The 18,297-nt window shown below is 38.8% G+C and overlaps 1 protein-coding gene across 3 annotated transcripts in view; it reads left to right on the top strand.

Moving 5' to 3' along the window:
* Window positions 1-18,297, top strand: part of LOC119653573 (echinoderm microtubule-associated protein-like 2) — a 217,002-nt gene that overhangs the window by 159,385 nt on the left and 39,320 nt on the right. Inside the window, exons 1-4 of one of the 3 annotated variants that reach the window (XM_038058305.1) lie at window positions 4,532-4,693; window positions 14,777-15,028; window positions 15,122-15,452; window positions 16,007-16,072. In XM_038058305.1, the coding sequence (XP_037914233.1) occupies window positions 4,636-4,693; window positions 14,777-15,028; window positions 15,122-15,452; window positions 16,007-16,072 (707 nt within the window). In that variant the 5' untranslated portion in view covers window positions 4,532-4,635. Of the gene's footprint in view, window positions 1-4,531; window positions 4,694-14,776; window positions 15,029-15,121; window positions 15,453-16,006; window positions 16,073-18,297 lie in introns of those variants that run through there. The other 2 variants (XM_038058303.1, XM_038058304.1) reach the window with 2 other exon arrangements.

The following is an 18,297-nucleotide window of genomic DNA, read 5'->3' as shown; positions in this document are numbered from 1 at the left end:
GTGGGCGCAGAGCAAACAGGGACAAATAAAGAAAGGGGGAGATCGAACGAAAGGGAACAGGATGAGCAGCCATTAAAAGAGAAACGACAGGATTGGTTGGAAAGATAAGGTGCCAATCATGTTACAAATGATATGAAGGAGGTATTTTGTGATTTACAATGTCTAAGGCTTAAGCAAAGTCAGTGTAGATGTATGCACTCCCTGCCGTGAGGTTAGATATTTGATCACAAAATTGGTGAAGTCGAGCAGGTTGCACTTCCACTATAAGGTAACCAAAGTGGGCGGACAACTAGTTGCTGATACACTATCAAAGATTTTGGAACAGGAGGAGAGCAGAGAAATGAGACGGTAATTCCCAGTATGGGTGCGATTGCCACTTTTGTGAATGGAAAGTGTGAGAGCAAGGAATTAGCAGAGGAGCTAGAGAATTTAATGAATGAAAGTGATAGCTCGGTGGCATCGCCGGGGTTGCGAATATCAGACCCGAATGGCTTCAGGTTTCCGTGCTCCAGTGCGACTTGATATTCGATTCTGTACTTATATGTTAGAGATTTGCCCAAGGAACGTAGGGTTTTGGGAAAAAACGAAGTAAGCATGGGTTCCAAAGCACAGGACCTTCTTCCTAGCGGTAGCTTTCTAGCGATGTTCTTTTTGTGCAATTCAGTGGTGAACCAGACTGAGTAAGGGCACAGTAACGTAGAAGAGGGGAAACGTAACATGGAAGGAAATCTGATAGAATGGTATAAAAAGTGCGTAGTGCATGGTCGTACGTTAATGGAGCGAGACGGGAGTCTGAGTTGGTTGTCCCATGGACTGAGTTCACGCTTACGAAAATTAAACTTGACAGGCTTGGGCACGGTGAGTGAGTGGATGTGGGTGATTTAAGCATCAAACTCGAAGGACGATAATCGACGCCAGACGAGCGTAAGAAATGGTATCAGGGTAAGCAACTCACTGGAAGGTTGGAGGACGGTTGAAACTGAATGAAAGAAAGGAAGGATGTGGTAGGAGTTATTAGGGAAGGAAGGAATTCCGGGAGTAATAAGCCAATAGAGCATGGGAAGGGTAAAGCCGCCACAATGGGTGAAAGGAAGAAAGGGGAACGGACAACTTGAAACTCAAGAGCTTGGTCCTTAGACCCCTTACATTTTGGTAAATAAATCTTCGTCGGAGTTGCATGGCGCAGCAGATTCTGAGTAGAAATCGTGCCCCTCGGTTGTAAGGGGTGGTAACGCGAGTATTTATATCTTATTGTGCCAACCGAGCATATTCGGTGTATTAAGGCATTCCGATAGCAGTTTGGAGGTTGAAGAAAGCGCATCTATATATGGCATATATTTCTGCCTGAAATACACTACTTTGCCCACCCATTAGTTCAAAATACGTTTTTGTTTGACTGATGATCCTGCCGATCGTTCCCTCTGTTGAGAGGCATCCGGCAGTGCACCAGATATTCGTTGCTGGTTCAGACCGTAAGTAACTGCCACGCTCTTGAAGTTTGCGCTGTTACTACAACGTGTTTCAAATTTCTTGTCGAAATAAAACCTAATTTTTATACTATGCCTTGATATCGGTAATTCAGGATACCGCTTAGAAAGAATATCAATTTTTCTTCGATTTAGACAGCCCTCCGCCTCGATAATATCCGCGGACATTCTGAACTTTTCCTTCCTTGCTGAATGTGTATATAAACATGGAGCGGAGTCAATCCCAGAAAGTCCTCTAGGGATGCCGTCGGGAACGCCTTCATTGACCCAATGACGCACACATAAACCAGGCGCGAAAACCACCTTTTTGTTCAGTTTCCATTTGTGATGAAAATGAGTCCATCTTTTACAGTTACCACATAATTTGCGGCAATACTTTGGTAGTATGTATGCATATGCATATAAATTGATTTTTCCCACAATTATTGCCGCCTCAATGTCTAAAAATTATTTTATTTTGTGCTTTTGGACGCTTGGGCTCTATAATTTTGGAAAATAGATATCTTGAACCACCCATCGGAGAATATTAAGGAGCTTAGGTCCACCGACAAACCTGCTTTTATCTACAGCGCAAATTATAATAAATTGTCGAATATGTCCCAAAAGGGTGTGATAAGTACTGGGAAAAGTGCTTTGCCAAAAATCAGTAAAAATGTAAGATAGGCAAGTTTTCACACTATGTCTCAATAGTGGTATGTTTCAAAAACAGTGCCAAAAGTGTGACACAAAGCACTTTTAATAATTTAAAATAATTTAAATTGTAAAGAAAAACCGGATGCCCGGACAACTGAATAGTTAGAGCACAAAGCTATCCTACGGAAGACAGTTCAAATTTCACTAGTGGCAGTGGGATTTGTATTGTGATTTGACGTCGGATATCCGTTGAATCAGCCGTGAAAGAGTACTTGAGTCAAATCAGGGTAATAATCTCGGGTGAACGCAATGCTGACCACATTCCCTACTACAGGATACTATAATCCTGTAGTGTACCGTTACGGTCTTGACTGAAGTGCTTGAGTGAAGTCTCTCTCTCTCTCTCAAGGCGCTGATCGAATTTGATTGTTGCGCCAACGATTATATTATTATTAAAGAAATACATTTCGATTATGCATCCGCTTCTATTTCACTCTCTTATCTGATTTTTATCATCCGATGTGTACATTTAGACTTCCTTTCTTGAAAAAATCTCCAGTTGTTGCTATGGATGTATAAAAAAACTCTTTAAAAAGGTTACGTTGCTTTGAATAATTTTATGATTGTATTATTACTCAAATGAGGGGGTGAAAGGAAGGTTCTGATGTATTTTAAAATATAAGCATATAAAAATAAATTTAAATCAATTTGAATTTGAAATTTTCTTTGCAATCTCTGATTTTTTTGGTGCTATTGATGCAATCAGAACTTCACCGTTAACAATGTTTATCATGCAAAATGCTGAGTATCTTGGTTCATATAAAATGCAAATATCAACTCATCTCTAGAAAGATTCTTAGAAATAGAGAAATGAGTATACCTGGTGATTTGAACGTCTTTGTTCTTTGTTTAGGCTTGCCGAAATGGCATGGCTTTGTTTTCTGGAAGGTGTGAATCTTGATTCATTTCAAGATTTAAAATTTTATGTCAAACTAAAACCCTTGCAAATGGATACAACAGTTATCTAACTTTGTTTGAGTATTTGCATAAATTAACTGCTTTAGCAGAACGAAAATCGGAGTAAATTGTTCATAGACTGAAAATTTTTCGGATAACTGAGAAAATATGTTCTTTGTTCGCGTGGTATGACATTCGTTCGTGAGTGGTACATACTGGCCCTATGTTCGTGGCCTACTAATGACACCTCATAGTTACTTTGAGATCGTGAAGTGATTTAAAGGGCCGAAATTTTTACAGATTATTTTAGTCCATACCACAACTATGTATTTTCGTTAATAATTTCTTATTGTTATCATGGATTTTAAACGAAATAAAACATGGTTTTTAAAAAAAATTAAATGGCGGAGCCATAAAAATCTTTAGTTAGGTAAAATTACCGCTATGTACCTTTCATATTATTCAGTACCGCGATGTTATTTAATGCTGCTCAAAGGTGATATTTCGCAGTCAAGTCGGGTCAGAAGGCGTTAATAGGTCCGTCACGTTAGAATCAACCACATGGACGCTGACAAGACCAAAAATAGATATGTTACTTAACCCTGAACTAGCTAGTGACAAACCTTATGCATCCGTCTTATATATCTGGCCTAATCTAATCTCAAGTTTTTTTTGATAAAACTAGAAACTTCCAAGAGATCTATTCTTATCAAACCTAGTGCAAACCATTAAGTGAATCTGATACCAAAAATTCTGTGTTTAGATTGGTAATTGTATGAAGAATTTGGACAACAGCTCATTGAATAGGCTGAAAGCCCTTGCATCCAAAAATCAAATTTTGATAGAAATTTTTTCAAAAAACTCCTTAGTTAACATGTCTTTTTGTATTTCAAGAATCGCCCCTTCATTTTTAACGAATTTTTCAAGCTAAATTTTTCCAAGTAAGGATTCGTCATAATGATATTTGATGTGTAATTTCAAAAGGGTTTTACCAACGACGTTTACTTGATTTGTACCGTGGATTTGGATCTGAGTGGAAGTAATTCAGATAAGGTTATTGGAAAATTCTGCTTAGCTTCCTCTTATTTTTGCAACAAATTGATCTTATGCTCATGAGTAAGATTATATTAGTTATTATCATATAGGAGCGCTCCCTTCAACGGAAAAATAGTTTCAAAACTTTGAACAGTAGTCAGTTTAACCTTTGATAATGATCCTATGATATCATATTCTACCATATATATTTGCACTCAGTAAGGTAACAAAATCCTTTCTATGAACTCAAAACAGTTCAAGAATGGAATTCATCAGTTCTGATATCGAATCAACTATTAAAAAGTATTCCGACACCATCACATGTGTATAACTCCCAAACCTCATCCATACTCATACCTAGATCTGTATCTCTAGTACCTTTGAAATGCAATCGTGAAATCTACTGGAATGTTGAGAAAAATGCCAGTTACCACAATTGAAGTGAAAAAAACCTATAAAATAAAACGTTAAAGCCTCCAAACGTCGAAAGATCAGTGATGCATGAAGATCAAATTTTTTGATCATGGCGGTAAACCATGAAAACGATGATGACACCATGGCCGGTGTTTACATGGCGTGGCGTAAGTTCTAGTTTGTAGTAATGTTGTAAGCCAGTAACGTATTTTTTTACGATTTGATGTCATTATACGTATGTAGTTTGCGTTAATTGTTGTTAGTTGTAGATGGAACATATGCCAGTTGTTTGTTGTGTGATATTCAACATAGAACGCAATATGTAAATTGATGTTAAAGTTCTTCCCGTGTAACGGTGGAAACAAGCTGTTTTGAGTGTCATTTAGTAGTTTTGCTTCAGTTAAATTGCACTGTCGCCTTTCATACTACACTACTAATTAGCTATAATACATAGATATAATCACTTTCTATATTCATAAAAGCCAACAAATATGGAATAGCTTTAATCTGTACCATAATAAGGTCGAAGTTCCTTTTTGAAGGACATCAAATACTAAAAATTCTCTATAACAAAAGATGAATCATCACATTGATTTACTTGAAGCTTAAAACAAATATACAAATCTAAACTTACTGCTCCTTCATGGCTGAGATTTTACCACATAAGGTTCCAAAGTACAATGAGAACTTAATGTATATTTGAAAACAGTCGCATTTATCTGAGATATTATGTACATACATGTATGTTTGATATGGGTAAGAAAATGTCATTCCGGCATTGATTCCACGGCGGCAGTTTCAACACATTTCTTTTAAAAACAAGTCTCGCGCTTCAGGTATGAAAATTTTTGTTGATTTGACTACACAATGGTTCCAGTTATATATAGCTCGTATTGTATAAACGTTAAAGATAGCGGATATTCAATTCGACGTGTTACTGACATTTTATCTCTTTGCGACTAGTTATTTGACGCGAAGGCAACAAATTTGGCCTAGTATAACTTTGTTAATAGTAGAATGATTTCCACCAAACTTTTCAGTATGGTCTTTCCTATTAACACCTACCTTGTTGCAAAATATGGATCTAGGATGGCCATAAGAGAGGTTTGCAGTAAATTTTCAAAATACAAAAATATTCTTCTTTTTCTTCAGCCTTTGTCCCGTTCACAAGCGGGGTCCGCTTTTCGTGATCGGTTTCGCCATTTGGCTCTATCGTAAAGGAGAATATTTCCAAACTTTTTGGTTGGATATTTTCTGAGAACGGGTGTTTGGTGTAATTGTCCCCTTTCGGACGCCCAGCACTCCATCCCCTTGCAACCAATGAAAATGATATCGACTTCAGAAAGTACTAATCTACGTTTCTTTTGATACCCCACATGACTGGATTCGGTGAAGAAAAATTTTGCGCGGCTCTTTAAGGTTCAATGTGGAGCAATGTGGTGGCTTACAGTTCTCACCTTTTCAACAAATTTCGTATCAATCGGTACAATCCTTTCTAAGGAAAGTGCGTGTGACAGGCAGACTAAGGTAAGCTTTTGTTTTCAAAAAAAGGGTGATTGGTCAATTCGATGATTTCTATCCTAACTTCGAAATAGGGCGAAAGGGACGAGTAAATTTTTTTTCCACCCAATATAGTGTATATGTACTTTCCGGAGCTGATATTAATATTTACATTGGAAAGGAGCGGGTGGTCCAAAGGGATCAGTTACTTCAGGGAACCATTCTCAAAAAACTACCCAACTCAAAAATTTTAAAAGAAAGAATCTTTTCCTCAAAATACTCTCCATACCGATATCTGCTTAAATAAAGTTAGTAATATTATATTACCATTCGTTTTAGGAATTAATTTATTAATTTTTTAGGAATTGACTGGAAACCCTCTTCATGTTTACCCAAGAATCATCAAATTTTGCAGTAATGTATGCAATACTACCAAATTTAGTGGAAATCGCGCTATTACTAACAGAGGTCAAAGCTGCAGTCAGTATCATATGAAAAGGAATGGTCTGACAAACTCCATCCATTAACATGGCGAGCTAGGTACAAATAGGACAAATGCATATTCAAATGTGCTTATATAAGCAATACACAAAACCGTTCAGCATTCAGCTTCCGGTTTCTCGACTTTTTATAATATGAGGTTGTAGTACCAATTTAATTAAGCCTCTATAATTGCTATAGATTTGGGCATTTCATGTGAATCACAAACAGGTGCACGGCGGCTTTGTTTAGATACTTCAGTTTCCCAAGGTGTTCTCGAAGTGCAGATTTTTATCCCAATGTCGGCTGACCGAACAAGAATGAGAGCGAAAGGCACGTTGTCATCCCCTTACATATTTTTTCACATACTCTGATAGTCAATACTGTCTCGACATTTGGGTGCAGTCACGCTCGTTTATTTTGTAGTCATTTCGAGCATTTCGAGTCACAGAAACTGACGAAGGGATTAACACTCATCGCCAACTATTGCATGAAATATCGATTTGGAGCAATTCACAGCTCCTTATCAAAAGCGAATTCTACAGATCTTTATCAAAATTGAACTGAACTCCATAGGAGAGTCAATAAAAGAAAAACCGCCGTATATGAGCATCATCTAACCAATTTTATCAACTTCTGATGGCTATTGGACAAAATTTACGAAGCGAACTTACGATTCGTTGCCTTCTACTGATAAAAGCATGAAGAGACGCGGACATCATCGGATGCATATTCAATCAAGTTGACAATGTTCTAATCGAAAACGGGTTTAATGTCTGAGTTGTCCGACTACTTCAATAATGCATTACCAACCGAACTCGACGTCGAAGAAAAATTTCCAAAACTGAAAAACGAAATAAAAACACTAGAAAAAAACACATTTGAATTTCAAACCATGGTGAAACCAACAAAAGGAATGGATCCTGAATAATAACCTATGAACTGGAGATTTTGGAAGGCAAACCACTGTAAAGACGGGAATCGCTGATATTCCAACTGATTTATTGCAGAACGGGAGAATCTCTCTTATTAAAATAAGAGAGTAATCTTTCCTACATATAGGAGGGAAGATACCTGTGACGACCACAGAAGTATTTCATTATTGTTCGCGTCTTACAAGACCCCATTCAAGTCTCTCAAAGTCTTCCCTGCTTGTCGTAAGAAACGACTAATAAGGATAGAAATTTGTGGGTTAACAACCTGTAAATTTCCAAACCTTACTACTACCGCTAGATCAACAACGCCTTGGATAGGGACTGACCTCACAGCGAAGACCTTTTGGCTATCTAAAACGGACTGTTGGTGGTTTCTGGAATATGCACACGCTCTTGCTATTTCATCAGCAATTCCAACGATCAAAGCTAGATATTCTGGACCTTAGCTCTCACTCTTGCCACACTTATGTGTCTTTGTACTCTGGAAAGCCAAGTGGTAGCCGATCCGAAGCCGTTGTCGGGTTATTTCTGACAACTACTGCAATTCATGCGCTTTTGACCTGGAAGCCGGTTTTTGACAGGAATCTGACTGCAAGATTCTGGCCCAAGCTGATGAGCATCATAATTGTACAATGCTATCCGCCAACGAAGACCTCCGATATAGTTCAGGAAGATGCTTTCTACAAGCAACTGCTTACATTTCAGAAAGGCATTGGTCGCATTGTGATCGTAATTATCTGAATGCCAAGGTGGGTTCTGAAAACACCTCACCTGGATAGATGATGAGAAGCCATAGTTCAGGCGATCGTAACGATAATGGTAGGAGGTTTGTGGAATTTTGCAACATCCACCGCGCACTACGAAATGGCCTCGAAAGGGTTGGTTACGTTCGCTCACATGTTGCTTCCGGGGTGGGAGAACTGCAACCCCTCAAGTTCAACGTCAACGGCCTGCATACCCTAGTTGTGGCTCAACAGCGACAGAACTCTCTTACTGATAGGACGGAAAATACACTGAGTAAACCGCCTGAAAATGTCGATGAGCATTGGACCGTCATCAAATCGCTCTTTTCTCAGGTGCTACACAGGTCGTCAGCCATGTCCTAAAGGGACGTTATAAGATCTACTGATTGCGGAATCGTGGAAACAGATCCATGCACAGAAAGGGTTGAAGGTTCTATTGATCCCTACGAGTAATGGCAGGCGTGGTGCGCTCGAACTCCGATACCATACGGAACTCCGTAGTTCGCTGTAGTGTGCGCCTTCACAAAAGGCGGAAGACGCAGAATGCAATGATTTTAGAAATATATATCTCATCACGAAAGAACTTGGTCACTGAACTTCGATGGTCCTGTGTTAACGGTCAGCTTCCCATCCATGAACAACCGAATGGGTGGTGAGAATACTTCATCACAATTCTCAACCATATCACATCCAATGAGGTTCCTCCTCCAGGGTCAAGATAACACGTGCTACACCGGGGTAAAATCTAAGGAAATTTGAGGTCCAAAACAGAGTCTACTAACATGCATCTTGCCACCGATATTATTTCTTCTTGTTATCAGTGACGTACTGCCTTGTCCGCAACAAACACTTCAAATACACTTTTCATAACATGTTGGTTACGTTAATGACATTTGTTTGCTCTCTCACCGAGTCATGTACCTTGGCCAAATGGTGCTGGATTTGGAAGAAGAGGCAAGTAGAATTGGACTAAAAATAAACACCAACAACACCAAGGTACAATTTTTATGTCTAAGAAGTGTGGTTTCTGCCGAAAGTGGTACCGAACTGGGTGTTACCCGACGTATGGACAGCACAATTCCGCGTTCACTGCCCTGTTTAAAATCTGGAAACGCACTTATCTCAACACCAAGATCAAGTTGAGATTGTTTTGCGTTAGTGTTCTTCCTGTGTTACGAAAATAGTACTTGGAAGGTGATCCTCACTGTTACTCGAAGTCTCCAAGTCTTCGTCAACATCTGTCCACGACATATCCTCGGAGTAGGCTGGCCTGATACTAACGAAAAACTTGGCTGGCACACAGTCCCGGCACCCGTACCCATTGTGATCGGAGGGCAGAAGTGGTAGTGGGTAGGTCATACATTAAGTAGTGGCGATAATTGTGTTGCCTGCTACGCCATGCGGGCGTCTCGGGATGTCGAGGGAGGAGCTGAAGCACATTTTAAATAACCGCAAACGATGGTGCGTAGCTGTGGTAAACACCTACCCCAACAAGGGATGAATGGCATACGTATATACTTCGGAATTCCATCGAAACTTGGTATGACTCACAAAAACGACAGTGAGTACAGCGTAAGTTAAGAACAACAAAAATAGGGCTAACAATAATGGACTTACGATACCTTAAAGTTTCCACCACTATCTGCGAATATTCTGCTGCTGAAATTTTTCCCCCCTAAAGGATGTGGTCTAAGAATGCCTAAAGGAGGTGCACATTGGTTACCAAAAGTCAAATTGACTTGCCACCCCGTCGAAGAAGAAAAAAATTATCAAATGAAAAGCAACACTTTCCAGTGGTCGATGTAGGCACTAACATTTTATTACACACATAAAAAAACAACTTTCTCCTGACCACAATGAGTTCAATCAAATTTGATATACAGTCGTCGCTCCTATTGGAACTAAGCTTGTAGTCATCAATGATGACAGAATGAAACCTGAAAGAATTTATCGTTGATGCAGATTTTCAGGCATATCACATTCCTCTAAAAAAGCGAAATTTCCAATTCGTATATCATAATTTCATTATTTCTAATGATCATCAGATGAAGCTAATAAGTTTTCTATGTCAGATTATCTCCCAGGACATAAATCAATTTCTTCAACAATACAGGGGGCGTCTGCTAAAGTTTATGTAAACCGAGAATATTCAACTAATATTTCTTTTGACTACCGGCCGTCGATGATAAATATCTTCTTGCTTTGCAGATCATTTTTCGATTTGTCGGTTATATGTATTAGAACTGAATAATCTCATTTACACCTAAGTTCGCGTCTTATGGATTTCCGATTATCCAATAAATGGCCCAATCGAGCTTGGAATACCTTCTACAAATATTACTACAATCCATAATTTTTGCATAACAGCAGCATTGACAAAATGACAAAACATATTCATTGAATTATAATGAAGGACTAACCAATAACGAAGGAAATAACTACATATGTAAACAAATAATGTCAACTCAACATAACTATATTCTGACGGTTATGAATCTATTATGTTGTGCGTCTATTATGTTGCTTACAAAACCTTAAAATTTACATACAAAACAACGCACATCCGCTTCCTTCATCCGTAACTCCTTTTCTGACTGCGACTATTAAACAGGTAAATTCTGCTACAACTTCCTCTCATATTGTAGGCGTGCTAAGAATGCTTGTTTACGTATATGTTCATACATAAATCTAACTTAATTCTTGTAAAATTTATCACTTCATTTAAACATTCCAAATTCGCAATTCGGATCCTCCATTTTTTTATAGTATCTTATTGCCTTATATCTGCACCATTTAGTATTTCTAATTTATGAAATCCAAAAATGGAAATCTGAAATGATGTGTTTTATGGAAGAAGTAAAATATAATGACGTACAGTAATATATTTATTTAATTGGATCTCTTGAACATGTTTGAATGGAAACGAAAAAGTTAGGAATTCAAATAAATTTTTCACATTTAGAATTTAATGTGAAACACAAGTCTCTTGAATCATGATAATAATACTACTTTTTAATTTGGTCGAATGTTGGGAAACAAACAACAATAAAAATTCATTAATTCTTCGCTTTGTGTGAAACCATGCAAAGAAAATCAACAAATATCGTTAGATTTTTCAATTCTAAATTTTCTCACATTGGGACCTATACAATTTATCTTTCCCCTTTCTTCTTTATATACGACCAACAAAGAGATCCTTGGGAGAGTGCACTCGAGGGCGTGCTCTAAAATAAGCAGAACTTTCTTTGAATAAAATAAGTGAAGTACTATTTTAAGGTCAGTTCTATTCTTATGTATAAATATATATGTTTAGGACTCAAGAGGGTGTTTTGAGTCCCATATTGAAATGCTCCTGAGAACGTCGATACAGACCTTTTGGATAGCCCCGTCGCCAAGTAACACTTACTTTCTAGTGGAAAATGCATTGTCCCAAATACATAGATGGAAGTCATACATTCTTGCACTTTACTTATAGCATTCTTAACTCGAAAGCAATAGATACGCCAAATCAAACTTAATAGGCTGATCTTGACCAAAGAACGAGGTCAGATGAAACCTGCAGGATCACTCCCGAGACAATTCAATATCAGCAACGGTCTAAGACAAGGAGATGCCCTATCATGCGACCTCTTCAACCTGGCTCTGGAGAAAATGATTCGCGATGCAGAAGTAAATGCGAGAGGCACCATCCTCTTCAGGTCCACCTAACTACTGGCCTACGCTGACGATCTTGACATTATGGGAAGAACAACCCGAGGTGTACAGTCTACCTTCATCCAGATCGAGCAGGCGGCGCAACATCTCGGGCAGCCTATTAATGAAGCCAAGACAAAGTACATGGTGGCAACTTCAGCGCCATAAACCAAAGAACGAATAACATGGAATCGCACTGATCAAACGAAAGCAATAAAGATAAGAAACTACAACTTTGCGACCGTTGAAAATTTCTCCCATCTAAGGCCGAAAATCACAACCGATGACAGCTATGACGATGAAATCCGCGCACGGTTGTTGGCTGCCCACAGAGTCTATTTCAGTTTACAAAAACTGTTCCGCTCGAAACGTCTCACCATAAGGTCAAAGCTCTTACTGTACAAAACTATGATCTTGCCAGTGTCCATATATTCCTCGCAAACCTGGGTTCCTTGCAAAAAAATTGCAAACCCTTGGCCGCGTTCGAGAGAAGATTTCTCCAAAGAATTTTTGGTCCCCTACATGAGGATGGACGATTCCGTAGCCTACATAACGACAAAATCTATGAGCGATTACACGACCATTTGGTTGTGGATAAAATCCGATTTAACAGGTTGCATTGGGCGGGTCACTTAATCCGTATGGATGAGGATGATCCAGCCCGGAAAGTCTATAAGGGCAATAGGTACGGTAGGAAAAGAAGACGAGGCAGGCCCTGCCTGATATGGAGGACGCCAGACAGCTTTTAGGAATATCGAATTGGTGGACTTCGGCGCAAAACCCGGGTGTCCGGAGTTCCTTATTAAGGCAGGCCTAGACCGGATACCGGTTTTTGCGCCGTTGATGATGATGATTATTTTCAATAGCGTGTCGCCTTGTTTCGATATACGTCGGGCTCACACAAGTTGATTAATGATGAGAAATTACCCAGAATTCAATTTTTAAGACATCGCTAAATGCCAAAGTGAAGAATGGAAGCAATCAGATAAATCTAATGTGAGAAAAGTTACTGAAGAAAGTCACATGTGAAGACTATGATTACCTACTTCTACGATTCGGAGGAAGAAATTCATAGGTAGTTTGGGCAATCTAGTCAGATTATTAATATTGTGGTTCAAATTAGTATTTCGTCGGGATATCAAAATTTTCTCATGGCCGTGTACTTCATAGGGGGCTTTAACGACGACAAAGATGTGGTGCAACTGAAGTCCATATTCCAACAGTTTTCCCATCGCTTGCCACAGAGAGAAAATGTGATTTGCCTGGAGTGAAATCTCTTTGATATGGCCAATGATATTCTGGACGTATGGGACTACCCGGCCTAGCAAAATAGCAGGGAATGTCTTATAGATGGCACTCAGCAACGTGAAACCTCTATAATTGCTGCACTGCATGATATCTCCCTTTTTATAGTGTCTCGTTGCCAGTCGTCTTGAGCACGTGTTGTCAATAAAACAGGCACTATCACCTTCACTGGCAGCGATCTGTCGGGATAAATATCTCAGGTTAATATTTTGTAATTGACGCATCAACGAACCTCTCTATTGCCCTGTCTGTTTCGGAGTGCTGTCGACTATTAAAAACAGAGAATTGCGCTTCGCGGTAATGGAGATAAAGATGTAACGTTCGACCGGTACCGAAACATGCTATGATCACATCCGAAATGAAGACATCCGCCATCGATACGGAATTACACCGATCGTGGAAAAAATCGTTTTCGATACTACAGAAATGTAATTCGCGCTGAGAGAAACTGACTTGCCAAGATTGGTGAAAACATTGAAGTCAATAAGAAACAACGATGGCTTGATGTACTGGATGGTGATTTGAAAGCCTCGCGACTTTATCCACATCACGCCTTAGACAGGGCAAAATGGTGCAACCGATAAAGACCACCCAACGAGCTTCTGAAACGGACAAAGGTTGATAAAGAAGAAGAAACTTTTATTAATGTGGCTTTCTCGAAGTAGAAAACACGATAAGGGCTTAGGATAGGATAACATCACTCTGGAGCTCCTGCGTAAACAACGCAATTTCAGCATTTTTTTCGAATTCGAATGTTTTTCGGGTTTTATATAACAATAGCTTGTCCCAATGAGGAAGACTTGGTATTCACTTAGGGATTCTAACTACTGAGGAGCTGAGGTGGAAGAAATATATTCATACGATGCACAGAACTCGAATAACACAAACAAGTTTCAAACAATACAATAAGCCCACATGTCTTTTAAAGGCAGTAAAGGTCTGAAAGCTATCTCAACAGAATATTTTATCAATCGGAACTTTTCTTGCCATAATTAAGGGTTTTATTTTCCACAGACCGTTGCCTTTTTACAAAAATGATCCCGCTTTCAATCGAAAAGGAACGTTCAATTGAGAGTTGTACAAAACCTACCATTGTCACGGATACATAATTCATGATTAACGATAGTCCACAAAAACATTTCTTTTGTATCCTACTCCATGATCAAGCTCATATTCTATGTGAACTTGGGTTCTAGGTTATCTTATATCAGCATTCAGCACTATTAAAATAATAGTCTTCAACTTGAATAACGATACACTTAAGGTATATTTCTCTCTGGTTTGCGACAGTCAGTAATCTAAAGATATGTCTTCTATTCTATCTAGAGTAACACTTGATCTATTGGAAAAAGATCCTATCTGCGTGTAAACTATCGGATTCACATTACTCTTATTTCTTGTTGCATTACAGCACCCATTTTCCAACTGTATTAAATAAGAATTTTTAAAGAGCACACAAAAATCATGCTTCTGTTAAATCTTTTATTTTTCAAATTCAATCCTATTCCATCATTCCTTCACTATTTCCTTAGTCTGTTGCTATATTCCTCCGTTAGTTATTTACTTATCAAATAATTTTCTTTTCAAATTGCAGACGAAATGTTGGAGTCCGAAAAGTCCAGTTTAGCTGGGAGAGTGCATGATTTAGAAAGACGAGTGCTCACGCAACAAGATGAAATTGTATGCCTGCGATCAACTTTGGCTGATGTATTGAGACGGTTGAACCTAATTGAAGGAAATATTGAAAGAAATGGTCCTGCGACAACCCCCTCAAGTATAACACATGGTGGCCGCAGTGCCCCATCCACACCAGCTAGGAGTGCACCAGTGCCAACATTTAACAGACGTAAGTGATATACATAATGAACAACAGTCCTAGTATCCAATGAAAGTGCTCATCTATGAAATAACAAATCACTAATTAGCCCCGTTTTTTCAGTGACTTCGCCAAGCCCCACAAATAATAGTTCTTCTTCAACATCTAGCAGTAACGACTGGAAATTAAGAAGAACATTAACCCGAGCCACCCCAACAAATCAAACAGAATCAGTTGTCCTGCGACGTTCGACAGTAACAGGATCAACGCTTGCACACCGAAATAAAGCCATACACCAGTCAAACGGCTCTCTACATTCAGATTCGCACAGTAGCAGTTCAGTATCACCAGCACCCTCTCCTTCGCCTCGGCCTAATTCTCTGCACAGTGGCTTAGGGAAGAGGTGGAGCTCAACTGGTGATTTTGGCGCATCTGGAGCACAATTACAAGGAAGGTAATCACATCGTGTCAAAGGAGATAAAGAAAGAGTTTTTTTTCTGAAGATAAATCGAACTTTTAGTTTCAATAACAATTTATTTGGAGTCAGTAATGATCCAAGAAGGAAATAATAAATGAAAATAATCATCAGTACAGCATGATTCGTTAAAAATACCACAATACATGTGATTTATATATCATTATATACTTTATCGCATTTTGTATTGGACTAAATGTTCTCCTTCTTACTTTGGATATAATTTTGCATGTTCCTGAAAGAATCATATCAATCACTATATGCATAATTTAAGGACAAAAGATTATTTTCTTTTGATACATACACATAAAGACTACACAATTAAAGTTGTAAACTAGCTGTCCTGGAAAGTTTGTTTCAGTTTGTATACCAAGAGTCATATCTAATAGCACTTTCCAAAAAGATGTTCATGTTTAATGTATTTTATTTATAATTATTTTCTTTATTATCCGTTTTTTTTTCTTTCAGTTCGATATATATATATATATATATATATTTCTTCGTTGTTTTATGTTATTGTTTTCGTTTTCTAGATTTTCCGCAAGATCATTGTTAAATTTGACTACGAAACCATTGACAAGTCAATTGATAAAGCATGGGTATGTGTCGCTTGTTATTCGTTATATGTAGTATTATAGTAGTTTATAATTAAATATCTAACTACGTTTTTCTTATTATTGCATGTAGTGATATACATTATGCAATGTGCTTGTTAAATGACTAATAGTTTTTGAAGTAATGTGTTTACCCATATATATTGTACATGCAACCGTATATCTTACGAAAATTTTATTATGGAACTATAATAAGCGGAAGCCTCACTATATACAAACTACGTAAATTTCAATGTTTACGCATATTGAAATAACTAACTAATATCCCAAACTATCAAATTTATTATAGTTTTAATTTTCACTATAGCTACATAAAGCTCTCTTAACTAAAATGGCTCCAAGTGATGGGGAGAGTCGAAAGTAAAGCGAAAATAGACCCATCATCTATTCTTGCCTTGAGTTGAAATAAGATACTCCTAAAGTGTAGTATCACTTAGGTCTGATTGGAATGACTCCAGCAAGATATCAGAAGCCTATCCTCAAGCAATGCAAAATTGGAGAGATATTTGATTTCTGCTCTTCCAAACATCACCTATGTATTACCTCTCGCTATAAACTAGTAAACTTTGCAGGTTGCGTTTTTTTTTCGGCAAAATGTTCTACCTTTCATTAAAGAATTTTCTCACATATTTATCTTCATCTCCATTTCCCAGGATCAGAGCAAAATTAGTCACTATTGTTCGATCATTAGCTCTGCTATGAATTGCTATGGTGAGACGTTCCGAACGGAACAGTTTTTGTAAGCTGAAATAGGCTCTGTTGGCTACCAAAAACCGTGCGCGGATTTCATCGTCATAGCTGCTATCGGTTGTGATTTTCGACCCTAGATAGGAGAAATTATTGACGGTCTCAAAATTGTAGACTCCTATCTTTATTCTTCCCGTTTGACTAGTGCGGTTTGATGTTCTTGCGTGGTTGGTTTTTTTTGGGGCTGAATTTGCCACCATATATTTTGTCTTGCCTTTATTGATGTGCAGCTTAAGATCTCGCGCCGCCTGCTCGATCTAGATGAAGACAGTTTGTATGTCTCGGGTCGTTCTTCCCATGATGTCGATGTCGTCAGCATAGGCCAGTAGTTGGGTGGACTCAAAGAGAATCGTGCCCCTCGCATTTACCTCAGCATCACGAATCCCTTTTTCTAGGCCGGGTTAAAGAGAACACATGATAGGGCATCCCCTTGTCTTAAACCATTGTTGATATCGAATGGTCTGCTGCTTTTATGTGGCCTCGCACATTGGTCAGGGTCAGTCTAGTCAGCCTTTTTAATTTCATCGGGATAACGAATTATCTCATGGCCGTGTAAAGTTTTATCCTAGCCATGCTATCATAGGCGTACACAGCAACGTGAAACCTCTATAATTTCTGTACTATATGATATCTCCCCTTTTATGTATGGGACAGCCTGTCGTCTGCATAAGTTGATGAACCGCTTAGTGTAATTGTTTGCCTCCATATTTAACCAATTTGGCTGAAATTCCATGGGCTCCTGGCGACTTATGATTTCTAAGCCGATGAATTGCACGGATTGTTTCTTTTACACTCGCGATATTCTGGTTGTTCAGCAGCTCATCAAAATCCTCAACCCATCGCTCCAATATGCCCATCCTGTCGGAAATCAGATTTCCCTCTTTACCAATGCAGGATGAGCATCGAGGTATGTAAAGCTTCATCCTGCTGACTTGTTGGTAAATTTTCCGCGCCTGGTGCGGTTGCTCCCTCCACTTTTCGAGTTCACAGACCTGTTGGTTCTCCCAAGTTTCCTTTTTCCTTCTGTGAAGTCACTTCTCCGCTCACCGAAGTGCGTGATAAGTCTCCGCGCGTGTCCGCGTTTTTCGAAAATTCAACATTACTCGGTATGTAGCATTCTTCCCTTCCGGTGCTAGCTTATATTCATCGTCGAACCAGCCGTTCCGACTTCTTTTGCGGTTGGGGCCAAGTATCTTCATGGCCGTATCAATGATAACGTTTTTCAGGTGGTTGTGCAGATCATTTGTTGATGTTTCATCACTGGTATTTCTACCTCTTCAGTTTATCGTCGTTGCGGGTAAACAGTTGACCATTAACGTCCTCAACAAAACCATCGAAAGATTTGCGACTACATGCGGTAAATGCGGTGATGCGGTATACGCTTCTGAAATCATTGCGCTCTGCGGCATCTTCCGCTTCGCTGATAGCGAATTCCGCTACGCTACGCTACGCTTCAGCATAGC

This window comes from Hermetia illucens, chromosome 4, assembly GCF_905115235.1.
Source record: "Hermetia illucens chromosome 4, iHerIll2.2.curated.20191125, whole genome shotgun sequence".
NCBI classification, from domain to species: domain Eukaryota; kingdom Metazoa; phylum Arthropoda; class Insecta; order Diptera; family Stratiomyidae; genus Hermetia; species Hermetia illucens.
The sequence above is the reverse complement of the archived record's forward strand: the minus strand, read 5'-3'. Positions and strand labels throughout refer to the sequence as shown.